The sequence below is a fragment of the Pterocles gutturalis genome, unplaced genomic scaffold (assembly GCF_000699245.1).
Source record: "Pterocles gutturalis isolate BGI_N339 unplaced genomic scaffold, ASM69924v1 scaffold25483, whole genome shotgun sequence".
NCBI classification, from domain to species: domain Eukaryota; kingdom Metazoa; phylum Chordata; class Aves; order Pterocliformes; family Pteroclidae; genus Pterocles; species Pterocles gutturalis.
In genome coordinates, this window is record NW_010118796.1 from 1 (window position 1) to 12,894 (window position 12,894).

The following is a 12,894-nucleotide window of genomic DNA, read 5'->3' on the forward strand; positions in this document are numbered from 1 at the left end:
CTAACATTCTGTGATTCTGTGATTCAACAAAATTTGCTTGTAATTTGAGTAGGATGAAAGAGAATTTCAAAGGTTGGCATTCTAAAATTTTAATGTATACATTTTGAAAAATGTATAAAAGTCTGCTCTATAATCAAGCATTAAACTTAAAATCACTTTAAGCATCAAAATTATTAGTTGTACCTTTAGCTTTGAATGCCTAGTAAGTGACCACAGTGGCTTGTGTGTACTTTCTTCACTTTGCTTACTGTTTAACTTTACTGAAAAGGATGTTTATTTTTGGTTTGCTGAAAGCAAAGCGTTTATCTTTGTGATGAAGGCGTAATGTACCATTGGACTTTATGTAAAATAGAGGCATTTGTAGACTAGCATTCCTAGTGATGGGCCCAGAAAGTCAGCACATGCTACGTGGCAGGAGCACGAGGAATATTAGCCACAGGGTTCATGCAGCACAGATTGATACCTTGCTTCCTGAGATGTTCCTGGTTTTCATTTATTTAGCTTGCTCCTATTTCCAGAGGGTCCAGAGTGTTCCTTTTAATTTCATTACATGTGCCTATCCTCTTCTCCAGTGGCTTTGCAGGGCACTCTGTTTTGGTCACTCATTTTAACATTTCAGGTGACGATATTAAAATCATGAAAGACTAGAGTAGTGTTGCTTTAATTGACCGTGTTCCCTTAAACTGATTAGAATGCATAGGACATTCATTTTGATACATATAACATTTGGTAATTAAATTGTTGCCTTTAAAATGTAGTTAAAATTTGTGCTTTTAGCTACTGTCCTTAGGTAAATTTTTGTGACTTTTTTCTTTTTTTTGCTTTCCAGATATAGAACGTGGTCTCTCAAACTGGATTAAAGAAACCTGTTGATATTTTTATTTATACTTTTTTATTTTTGTATTTGACTTAAAGTGCCATGAAAAAAATTGCATATTGCAAGGTGGTCCTTGCCACCTCTTTGGTTTGGGTCCTTCTGGATATGTTTCTGTTGCTGTACTTCAGTGAATGCAACAAATGTGATGAGAAAAAAGAACGAGGCCTGCCTGCTGGAGATGGTAAGTTTTGTGCTTGAGTAATCTTTAAATTACGCTCATTTAAAATTCTGCTCCTTTTGAACATTTCATTCTTTTGCCCCAGAAATGTAGAATTGCATCATCATTTAACATTGCATTCAACTTTGTGAGAAGTTCAGTGCTTCTTTGAATTACTAGGAAATTGGCACGTTGCCTGAGATGTATGTTGCAGACTTAAATGCTTACTCAAGATGTAGAATTTTAAGCACTAATGCGTATGAAAAATAAAAAAAAATACGTAACAGGCAGTTCAGGAATGTAAGCTATGTTAATGTAGTCTAAAGCATGTTCTAAGTTTCCACCAGTGAGGAGGCAAAGGCACTGTTGACTTCACTAGACTTAGTGGTAAAACAAACCAAACTAACAACCAACTTGCCTGTCCATGTGCCCCACAAAAAAAACCACCCCGCCCCTTCCTCCCTGCCCCCTCCCCCTAAAACAACCAAACCCAAAACAAAAAACCAAACCAAAACAAAAAAACTCGAAATTTGGCCAGTGACTATAGCAATAAGGGACAGTGAATGTTGTGATGGAAATAAGTTTATGAAAATAACTAGAATAAACTTGCATGTGAAAGTGACAAATATGAGGGGTTGGGTGTGTATATACACACATATATGCACATGCTTATGTATGTAACTTTTTCTTTGCAATAGGAGCTGTATTGTTCAATACTAAAGCTCTTCAGATATGCTTTCACTTTTTGTTACTGCCATCTTAGTTTTTGGATGCCAGTTAGATAAGTTGAATGTGGTTTTTTGAAAGCCAGTACCATTAATGGTGCCAACTTTATTTTAGGAAGGTCATCATAGTTGGTCACGTGGGAGAAGGAGTTGGTCCAGGGAGAATTCTCATCCCTGAGAGGCAGCTGCTGCCTCCAGTTCATTTGTGAAACACCTAATTTTGTAGTATGGTGTCTCTCCCACTGGAAAGGCTGTGTCTGTATATTTCACTTCTGCTATAGGAAACTTCTGCAGTGATGCTCAATGTTAAGTCTGATCAGCCAGCTGTACTCAAGATTAGTTAATATCTTTCATCCCAACAATCTCTTTCACCTGTTTCATCTGGTTTGGACAATTTTGACCTCCCTGCGAAATTTTCTCAAATGTTTTAATAACAGTGTTGCTCTGTTACAGAATAATACTGGGGAGATATTTAGGAAACGTTAGTTTTGTTTTCTTTCTTTTTTTCCCATGATGAAAACAGGCTGATGAATCTCCAAAGAGAAAAACTGTGTATAGAAATGTGTAGTTTCTGTGCTTAGTACCTCTGAACTGTTGTTTTCACAACTGCATGCAAACATGCAGAAGGGACTTAAATTTTCAGTTGCTTGAATTTCATCTTTTGGGTTTCTTTTTCAATAAGTGGAAAAGAAAGTGACAATAAAATTAGTTAGGGTTATGTAGAAAGTTTGTCTTTTACAGGAACTCAGTCTTTTTTCTTTTTTTTTTTTTTTTTTTTTGTCTGCAGAAGTTGGGAAATTTTCTTTAGAATAAGGTGATGCTGATACTGTGGTGCTAAGGAATGGATCCACTTTTTGGATTCCCAACAAGTTTTTACCTGATGCTAAGCAGATTACTTTGCCAGGCTTCTTCAGAGTTGTCTTGCAAACAGAATTTTTCTTTTTTGTTCTGTTGGCAAACAGCAATTGGATTCAATATATATCAAACTCTGTTTGATAGATTGATGATGTTGAAAGTTCTGGTGACTTTATACATAAAGTCATTGGAAGGTCCTTCAGGTGAGGGAAAATCTGCAGTTTTTAAAGACTAGTATATGATTTCCCTATGCCACATCAGTTTTACTTAGTTGAGTACAGTCTTCATTCTGGCTTTTCCCTAACCTATGTGTGTTAAAATCCCTGATAATATTTTTAGTATCTTATTGGCTTGTAAACAAACCAACCAACCAACCTCAAGCCAAACATACAAGCAAAACTTTGTATGTAGTTTTGTGCATTTTTGTTGTTGCTTTATTTTTTTTAAACAGTAGTAAGGTACATGCAGAAATACATCTGCTAGAAGCCATGGTTGTAGTTGACACTTCCTTTTAACCTAGCTGCATGCCTGATTTTAGATATTCATACTTGTTCCAGTTGTTCACTGATTTGGAGTCTGTAGTGGAATTATTCTCACTCCGAATGCATAGAATCTCCTCAGATAACATTGAGGCTATTTTTTCTGTGAAGCTTTTATCAAAATCTGCTTTTTAGCTTCAGTTTTTTGCCCCCTATTAATTTCCATAATTGATTTAGTTTCTTGATGCAGCATGAATTATGTAAGTGTTCTGAATTTAGTAGTCTCTTTGTCCATGTCACTCTGGCATATAGCTTCTCTTTGCAATTCATGGAAGAATTCCATGGCATTTAATGAACCTACTTGATATACGAGTAAGTTTTTCTGAAGAATTTGTAAGTTTATTTTGGGCTGTGCTTGCTTAGTTGGAAAAATTAGTCTTTAGATAAAATCAGCAGGAGCAAGGGATTTTGAGCATAATTTTGGACAGTTCAGGCTTTCATGAAGTCAGAAGGATGTTTTCCTTAGCTTTTTAATACAAAAAATGGAAGGAGTTCCTTTTTTTGGAATGAGACTTAGAGCTCTGGTCTAAGTTGCCTTTGGGAAGAATCTTTCTCCTTGGTATTGATGCCATAAGATACTAGCATCTTAAATCATGAGCTTCAGCTTATGTGTCTAATATTGGATTGTATGTATACCACTGATACATTTTACAAATTGCTCAAAATAAGAAATAATAAAGGAATGTGAATCTGTGGAAAAATCTGTGTACATGATTATGGGGAACTGTAAGATGAGGGGGAACTGTAAGATGAGTGGGATAAAGGTCTTTGTGTCCACTATCACAGAGATTGAGGGCTGATAGTTGAAATTATGGAAATATGGAGAGGAGGGGAATAAAAGGTAAAGTAGAAAAGGGACAGGCACTTACCAGGCTGTGAGTAAGAGAGCTGAGGTAGAGATGTTTGGGAAAAGGGGGCCTGGCATGGTGTCTGGGTAGTACGGTACTGGGGAATTAAAGTGATACCAGAGGAGGGATAGATGGAATCTAGTGGCACTAGTTTTGTGGGATGGTTTGGCTGTAGGCTGAAGCCTTTGCCCTCCAGCCTCCAGCATGGTAGAAGAAGACAGTAGTAGCTTCAGGAGGTAGCCTGGGGAAGTGGGATCAGAACATGGGAGCTGGGAGGGAGCCAGCACTTGTCCTGGCTGATACTGCTGCTCTTTCTCCCCACCATGGCCACCCCAGAGAGGGGGGAGTAGGTTGGGGGAAGCTCTCTCCAGTGCTCAGTTTTTGAGGTTATCTGACCTATTCTGAGCTACCTAACTGACTTGGGTGGTGTACCCCCCTTGCCCAAACTGTCACAGCTGTTCCTTCTGTTGGCATATCTTCTGGGTGGTGGTTCCCTTTTTGTGATTACTAGTTGTTCATTAGTAAAATTGACAGAGTAATAGCTGATGATGGAAGGCTGTTGCTGTAGGTTTAAAGGTTGTTGGAAGGAAAATCACTGAAACTTAGTAAGCATCATCCATGTTATGCAGTAGTTTTTTCCAAGCCTGAAATACATAGGATGTTAAGTTGAGCACTGCCGTTTCCAGGTGGGGATTCAGCATTACAATTTAGATTTCACAGCCTGGAACAGAACTGGTAAGTGTAAACAAGTTCTAGACTTTAAAAAAGGGTTCAAGCTATTCTTTAACAATACAAAAAGGGACCATTCCTGTACTCTGTCTTATTTCTGTAAGAATCCTGTATGTCAGCTCTGAGGTCTTGACTTGAATGAAGATCAAATGAGTACTTCATTACCCCCAGTTATAGGCATTTTAAAGGTATGACTGCAAAGGAACTTCTGGCTTTGCAGTTTCTAAATAAACTTCAGAACTCATCCTTCCCCCCCCCCCCCCCCCCCCCCCCCTCTTTACTTCTGGCTTCTCAAAAACCCCTTTTCTTTTTAAGGGGTATCCCACTTAGAAGCCCTGCAAAAAAATAATTTGTTTCAGACCTAGGATTGGTATTGCCGAGAGTCTTGTGATCTCAGCTGCTTGCTATTTACACTCTCTTCTTGGGGCAATCACAAATTTAAATGAGGACCAGTCATTTTTGTCAAGTGTCAATCAAGGCCTTTTGTTCTGAATTTCAAACTCTTTGGTAAAGATGGAAAGTCCAAATTGTGCCTCAGTTCTGAATATTCTCATCTGCATAAAAATTCCTAGGAAAAGTGAGCAGGTTTAAGATATAAAACACAGATTTATAAACCACAGACTTAATTTTTGAAAATAGGAACTGTTCATCATAAATCAGTCTTGTTCTGTTAAGGCTGAGCTGTCTGTAACAGACAAAACTTCTCTGAACAACTACCTTTCCAAACAGCTTTCTTGTAATTGTGATGGTTCCTCCAAAGTGACTGAACTTGGTGTTTCGGTCAGTTTGGCATTGTTGTGGCCCCTTAAGTTGTGTCAGGGAAGAATCCATCTGGCTTTAAAAAAGTGGTCTTAGATTTTGAAGTGTCTGTTTACCAGGCAATATGCCTGATGAATAAAAGGAATTTGTAGTCCAGACAGAGACTTTTAACGAAGATCCATAAGAGATCAAGCCCTCTTTGAAACTGATGGTTTACTGATACAAATGAGAAATGTCGGGAAAAATAATAACAGATTTCCTGTTGGTCCTTAAGTCATTCATTTAGCTCCAAACTTGTAGCTGTAAATTAAATTTCTGTTTGTTAGAAGTACATCATCAGTACATATCCACAGTCCTTCAAAGGAAACACCTTTTCATGGTTAACTGACAAAAGAGCACCGTGGTTTGAATTTTTAACAATGCCTATTAGTCATTTTGGGAGAATGTTGTTGGTTTGTGTTTATATGAAAGCTACACACTTTTGTGGGAAAATGGATTACTGTAAATGCAGAAACCCGAAAGAAGATGGTTAACTCTTCTTGGAAAGTTCTCTCTGTGCTTGCACACCAAGCTTGCCTGTCTTTGCATTTAGTGAGTTCTGTAGAACATCTGTGGATCTAGTTAGCTGTTGCTGGATTTTTCTGCTGGAGGAGGGAGTACTTTATTTAGATAAAATGTTAATCAAGTAGTATATATTTGCTAATGAAATTTAAAAATTCGACTGATGAATTTGTGGAATTTATACACCTGGATCCAACTCACTGATGTGCTAAACCAGCATCTAACAGCTATATCTGCAAACGTGAAAGATGAGGTTTTGGTTAATTTAGCTATTCAGTTTAACTGGTTTAGTCAATGTTGAGAAACAACTGGAAGTATAAATGAAACGGGAAATTATTTTTTCTTCTAAATAGCAAATATGGTAGGATAAGACATTCACTCTTGAGAGTGCTGAAAAACATGGTGAATAACTTTTTTTTAACATATAACTATATTCTGATAGCTTCTGTTTCATCAATTTAGGTGTGTTGAACACACATAATTTAATAATTTTCTGTCCAATATATATACTAATTGCTATACAGTTAATAAAAGTAGTTACGGTAGCTCACGTAATAAAACCAAGCCGAATATCTGAAGTTTAGCCCAAATAATTGTCTTATTGTATACCATAATTTTATGTTGATTATCCCCTAAAAGGCACAAATTCTAGTTTAAAAGGGTATGCATTTACAAACCAGCAAGTTTTGATGCAGGTTCAACCACACTTTCTTAGGAGACAAAAATGCAAAGCAAACTGCTCATTTTAGCCCATGGTAAAAACAAGCACTTAAATCGGTCTGCTCAGGATCTGCTTCGACATACTTATTCTATCAATTTTTAGTGTATGAGTGGCTGGCTGGCAACTTCTAGTATTACATAGTTCAACTTGCAGTCAAGGGGAGTTTGGTAAAAAGAAAACATCTCTGTGGTGGGAGAATTTTCTCCGCTAAATGTTACTTCATTAATGCAGCGAGTGCAGTTGCTTCAGGTACTTAAAAATGAAAGTTTCTCAAGGAACATGTTGTACTGGTAGTAGATTAATCCTATATTCAAACTAGCAAAATGTTTCAGTTATTAGTAAGTATATATTTTAAGTCATAGTGTTTCAGGAGGGTTGGGAGGCTTGGGTGTTTTGGCTTTTCTAAATTTTATTTTTATTCTTTACTTGGCTGCTTGCTCTTGGCATAAGCTTTAGTTACACTGTGCTGTCCTAGATGCGGATTAAAGATAATTTGAAACTAGGCTTATTACTGAGGGCTTTGGTGCCTTTATTTTAAAATACTTCCTGTTCCTGTGTTTAGATTTTAAATTACTACTTTTTAAATTATTTTTTTAACTGAATTTATAAAATATTGATATATTTCAGATTCAGTATTTGAGCATTTAAAACATTTCAGTTCAGGAGAAAAGTAAAGGGGTATTTGTAAAGGAGATGAACAGGGTTTTTTGAATGTTTTGGTTTTTCACTTCTTTTTTTAATAAACCAAATAATTCAAGAGTCGGGATTCTTTTTCTCCTCCCCTTCTCCCTCATCAGTTTGATCAGACATTTGATATTTAACATATCTTTGGTTTAAACATGTCAACTGTTACTGTTTTGTTTCGAGTACTAATGTTAAACTCTAAAATGTAATTATGTTGATTGAAAATAATGCTAGTAAAACCAAGAGAAATTATTTCTAAACTGTAAATGCCAATGTCATTCTGTCAAAATAAAAATGTGGAAATAAATTTTACTTTAATCTTTACTGAAGTCCCTGTAAAGCAAAATTTAACTTTTCCTGAAAAACTTGTGTGTGCAAGAACAACCTGGGATATAAATGTGTTGTTCAGAACTTTTAAGAGTAAAGTCAATCAGGATGTGATGATGGATAGATATAAACCCTTACTGTTTTTTCAAATTAATTGTGGTGTCTAAGAGTAGCGCTTAACTACTTCTGTTATGCTACCAAATATGAAGATCTGTTTCATTTCCAAAACCTGGTGGTTTTAGAACTCTGTTTTAAACAGGAACACTCCTATAGTATAAAATAAAGTATAAACAAACAAAATCAAGTATAAAAGTAGTTACCAACATTTTATTTATTCTTAGTTCCAGAACCCATACAAAAACCACATGAAGGACCTGGAGAGATGGGGAAACCTGTGGTCATTCCGAAAGAAGAGCAAGAAAAAATGAAAGAAATGTTTAAAATAAATCAATTTAATTTAATGGCAAGTGAAATGATTGCACTCAACAGATCTTTACCTGATGTCAGGCTAGAAGGGTAAGTGCTTTATTCTGTATTAATAATGTAGTCTACTGCAATGAAGAATGTGCAAAGAGTGATCCAAAAGAAGAGTTCAGTTCAGTGAGGCATTGCTGTTGAAGTGGAAAGTAGGAGGATTCCTAGTATATAGGTTATTTATTTGTAAAATAAGATTGAACAGCAGAATATCCAGTCTTATTTAACTTTGAATCTGATTACAAGTATGAAGCCTGTTTGGGGAATAGAAATTAATTTGGTTCAAGAAAAAAAAAAGTCAACTTAAGACTTGGCATTTCAGGAAAAAATTACTTATTTGAAAAAATGCATGCACTGCTTGTAATGAGACAGACTAAAACTGCATTATATGAAATAGAAAATATTTGATTATGAGAAATAAATACTCTAAAAATTTCTTACCTAATGAAATGTGCAAAGCCTCATTTAGATTGCATTATAATGTTTTCTAATATTCATCTGGTTTGTTTTTGATCTTGCCTGTGAAATATTGATCCTTTCAGAGCTATTTGAGTAATAAGTAATTAAAAAGAAAATTGTGGCCTTGTTGTAAATAAAACTAAGATTGCTTTACTCTCCTGGGGCTACTCTGGCAGGATAGCTGATGGCTCCCCACACCCCCAACCCCTTTTGTTTATAAAAGGGTCTCTCAAGTTAAATAAAGCTCACAAAGCAAGATTTTCCCAATCAATTATCTGCATTATCCTGCAATAATCAGATGCTATAGAAACACCATTTCTTTGGAAGCTCTTCTGTTGCTTCTGTATATACCAGGCCTATGCTGGATTAATTTGTTTTCATTTCCTACCTCAGAAGGTAATATTAAAAGAATGAGTTGAAGCTCTGACCACTTTTCATTTTTAATGAGTGATAAAGAGCTGGTTTGTAGGTAGGTACCTTCATCTATCATAATGAATGTGATTCTATGTAGCGTGTGAGTTCCTGGTAGTGATGGTGTTCTTAATAATTGAGCCCTATATTTTTGAAAATATTATTTATTAAGTTTGAATTAATGTAACTTTTCAATTAATTTTCACATATATTGTTAGATTTTGTGGTCACTGCTTGCCTGTTTCTCAGTATAGTGGAAGAAGGCAAATCATGAACTTGCAGGGTTTTCTTTCAAAACTGACAAATGTTTGGGGGGGGGTTATATCCTTTTCTCTCTCAAATTATTGCTCTGATTGTGGTTGTAACTTGGCAATGGGATCTTCTGGCATTCACGCAGATTCATATGTAGTGTCTGCCCCTTTTATCACACTTTCTGTAGGATAAGAAATTGCCTCACTGTGAGGTGGTGACTTCTACCAGTTAAGAATTTTTAGTTAGCATTCTCAACTTGTTTTAGCTGCGAGGAAAGTAAGTTTTGTTGGAAACTTTTGTCAAAGGTGGGATACTAATTTGGGGTGATTTCTGTATGTTTTTTTCTGGAAGAGCTGAATGGAAAGAATTAGCAAAACTTTGGGGAAATTATAGTTACAACAGTTGGCTATTTGGAAGGTAAACATGAGTAATTTTTCATTATGACCCTGGAAGTATGAAGGAAACTAAATGACATCATCTGTTTATCAGCATTCGTATTGGAAAGCTTGCATGTATACATCCTACCATTTTTATGGTGTAAGTACAAAGATAAGAAAATAAATTTGTGTATCTAAAAAGTTAACTTATGATTAAGTTTTGTAAAGTCTAGACTTTGAACTAACCAAAAATGGAAAGAGAAATTCTTATAAGCTATTAAAAATTTGTTACCTAAGCATTCCTCAAGTTTTTGCAGACAAATGAACTTGCAATTTTAAAATCAAGTTGAGCTACAGGAAATTTGTCTTGCACACTTGGCCATGCTCTGCAGTTACTGTTTTAAAAGAAGATATGCATTATAAATTTAGTGATGTTGCATTTTTTTTCTCTTTTCCACTTATATGGGCACAAATACTGTCACAAGACTATGTGAAAGTGGACTCTTAGAATAAAATTTTAGGTAAGGTCTCAGAGCAGTGTTGGATTTTCTGTTTTTGTAAATTGCTGCCAACAATTTTAACATTTATTTGTTGTGTGCATTTTAGTAGATTTTGAGAGAAAAACGGTTCTCCCTAAACTCCTCCTTTTGTCATCTTTTCAGTATATACTCTGTAAGGTCACGCTAATTAAGAAGTTGGGGAGCGCGTTAGCATTTCTCCAGCAAATTTGAAAACAATACTGTGTTTACAATGCAAAGGTATCTTAATCTGTATGTGTGTACTAATACTTCTTTCCAAGAACACTGTAGCCATTTTTAGAACTGTGAAAACTATAAATATGCTCCAGTGTTTTATGTATGTCTTATGAAAGTATTTATGTGATTAGTCAAAATATTCACACGGTCAGAAATGCTTTCTGCTGCATTAGTGGGAGTTGCTCTGTTTAACTTGTTCTATCTATATCCGTGCTAACATGGAAATAGTTTCAGGAGAAGCAGAATGGGTAATTTCTAGTCATCCCTTACCACATTTATGTGCTTACAGCACAACTGCCAGTAGCACTTCCAATCAAGGCTTTGAAAAGGTGAAATATGTTCAAAGGTACACTTAGCTGTTCAACCATGTAATTATTTTCTTCACAGGTTTTGTGGTTTGCTTCCTTTAATGTGGCGTGGGGGGAAGATGTGACTATTTTAAGTCCTCCAGTATGTCAGTTCTTCTGAAAAACAGAAGTCTGTAAAAGTTTTCCTTAATGGTCAATCATTCAAAAGCTGGTGGAATTAACTGTGCCAGGACCAATTTGTCATGTGTATTTAATGGGGATGTTGTAACCTGTCAGCTGGAGAGCACCTTTTGAAGTAGTCTACATTATCTTCCGTGTTAAATTTCTGGTCCTGACAAGCTCTCCTGTCATCTGTGTGAAGGCAAGGATGTTTGTGTACCTGCTCAGTCATCAAGTGCTCATAGGTTAATCTCTCTGGATAACTCACTCTGGGCATTATGTTTGTGGTTTGGCCAAGAAATTTTGTTTCCTTAGTAGAGCAACGAAGAGGTGAGCTGTTTTAATAACTTCTAGGCACTTCTTCAGGTCAGGGAACTCCTCAGTACCAAGCATCTACAGAAGTTGAAGTCCGTGTTCTGCTGAACTGTGCCCAGACACGTTAACAGGTTTATTTTTATTCTTTAGCGCAAATTTACCAAGGCACATAGATGCCTTTAACATCATTGACGTATGCCTGAATTGCTAGTCATTTTGTGTCTGTAAGCGGGAACGTTATTCTGCTTATTCTTCTCATTGTCCCAACTAAATTATTTGCTTAACAGGAAAAGCTAAACCAGAAGTAATATTTTTAGCCTGGATACTTCCTCGAGTCTGGACTGGGGCATGTTAGTGTAACTAACTAATATAACTGACAGTGCCACAACCTCTGGAGGGGTGTTGTTGCTGGGGAACGAGCAGCTGGGGAGAGCAGATTGGTTTGAAGTTGTTAAGAGAATAATTCTTGTAAGCATGTCTCATTCTGGTCTGTGAATCAGTTGTCAAAGCGGGAGTTGATTCACAGTTGCCAGGAAAATATGCAGCTGTGGGCTTGACATGACAGGAAAGAGTAAAAGATGGATGATTTGGAACATGAGAGTCTTGCCTTAATTTTGGTGAGGATGAGGGAGGCAGTGAATAAAATAGGTGTCAGTGACTAAAATAGGTGTTCAGCTGTGCCTATGTGTGTAGACTGGTATTCAGGCTGGAAATTAGTGTAGTTAAATGCATGAAATCTGTATGTGTCGTGTGACTTGGTTTTATTCTCAGTGCTGTTTGAGGTGACTTGGAAGCTGTTTCGCAAAATGAAGAATGAGTACTGTGTTCTAAGGCTGAGCTTTCCAGGCTGTATTCTTTATTTAATAATTTGTGGCATATAGAAAACAGTGAAGGAGACATTTGAGCGTGGGAGTTTAAACCCAATTCTGACTTTTTTACACTGGAAGACAGCATATTAAAACACTTTTCCAGGCACAAGTGGTCAAGGCTGGAAAACATGGAGGCATAGCTGGGACAGAATTATGTCATTCATGTAAACTCTGGTCCCCACTGGAACTTAGGATGCAGTGCTAGGAGGGTGTCATATTTTGCAGGTTGACATTTCTTGGAAAGATGATGGGCTTCCCCAAGCAGACTTGCAGCAAGGAGGAGTGTGGATAGCTTTGGGGTACCTTAGCAACCCTTTCTCCAAGTCTGCAGGTTCTGTAGAACTCAGCACAAAAGATCTTGTAATTTTTTTCCTTAATCAGTATAATTTTGCCAGAATTAAGGGTATCAGACATCTTACACCTCAGTTAGTTCTGCATAATATTTGAGATCTTTTAACTGTCCTTTTCTCAAACTGCCTGTATCCAAGAAGTAGGTATGTTGGGTTTTGAGTCGTATAGATAGTGTTAGGGTATAATCAGAGTTTTTAGCCAGATGGCCCTACATATTTGAGTGAACTGGGTCTAAACTCATACGAACTATGACTTCAGACACTTAAGAGAAAAATGAGATGCAGATCTCTGACTAAGGCTGTAATTTTTAACTAGTACAGAAATGTGGTCAGTTTAAGTTATTATTGAAAGCTTTTTTTGCTGAATCAAACTATCCTGCACA

The 12,894-nt window shown here is 36.4% G+C and overlaps 1 protein-coding gene across 2 annotated transcripts in view; it reads left to right on the forward strand.

Annotated features, from left to right (window-relative positions):
• The first annotated feature begins 827 nt into the window (after positions 1 to 827).
• Positions 828 to 12,894, forward strand: part of GALNT1 (polypeptide N-acetylgalactosaminyltransferase 1) — a 44,058-nt gene continuing 31,991 nt past the window's right edge. Inside the window, exons 1-2 of one of the 2 annotated variants that reach the window (XM_010076366.1) lie at positions 828 to 1,058; positions 8,124 to 8,298. In XM_010076366.1, the coding sequence (XP_010074668.1) occupies positions 920 to 1,058; positions 8,124 to 8,298 (314 nt within the window). In that variant the 5' untranslated portion in view covers positions 828 to 919. The remainder of the gene's footprint in view (positions 1,059 to 8,123; positions 8,299 to 12,894) is intronic. The other variant, XM_010076367.1, reaches the window with a different exon arrangement.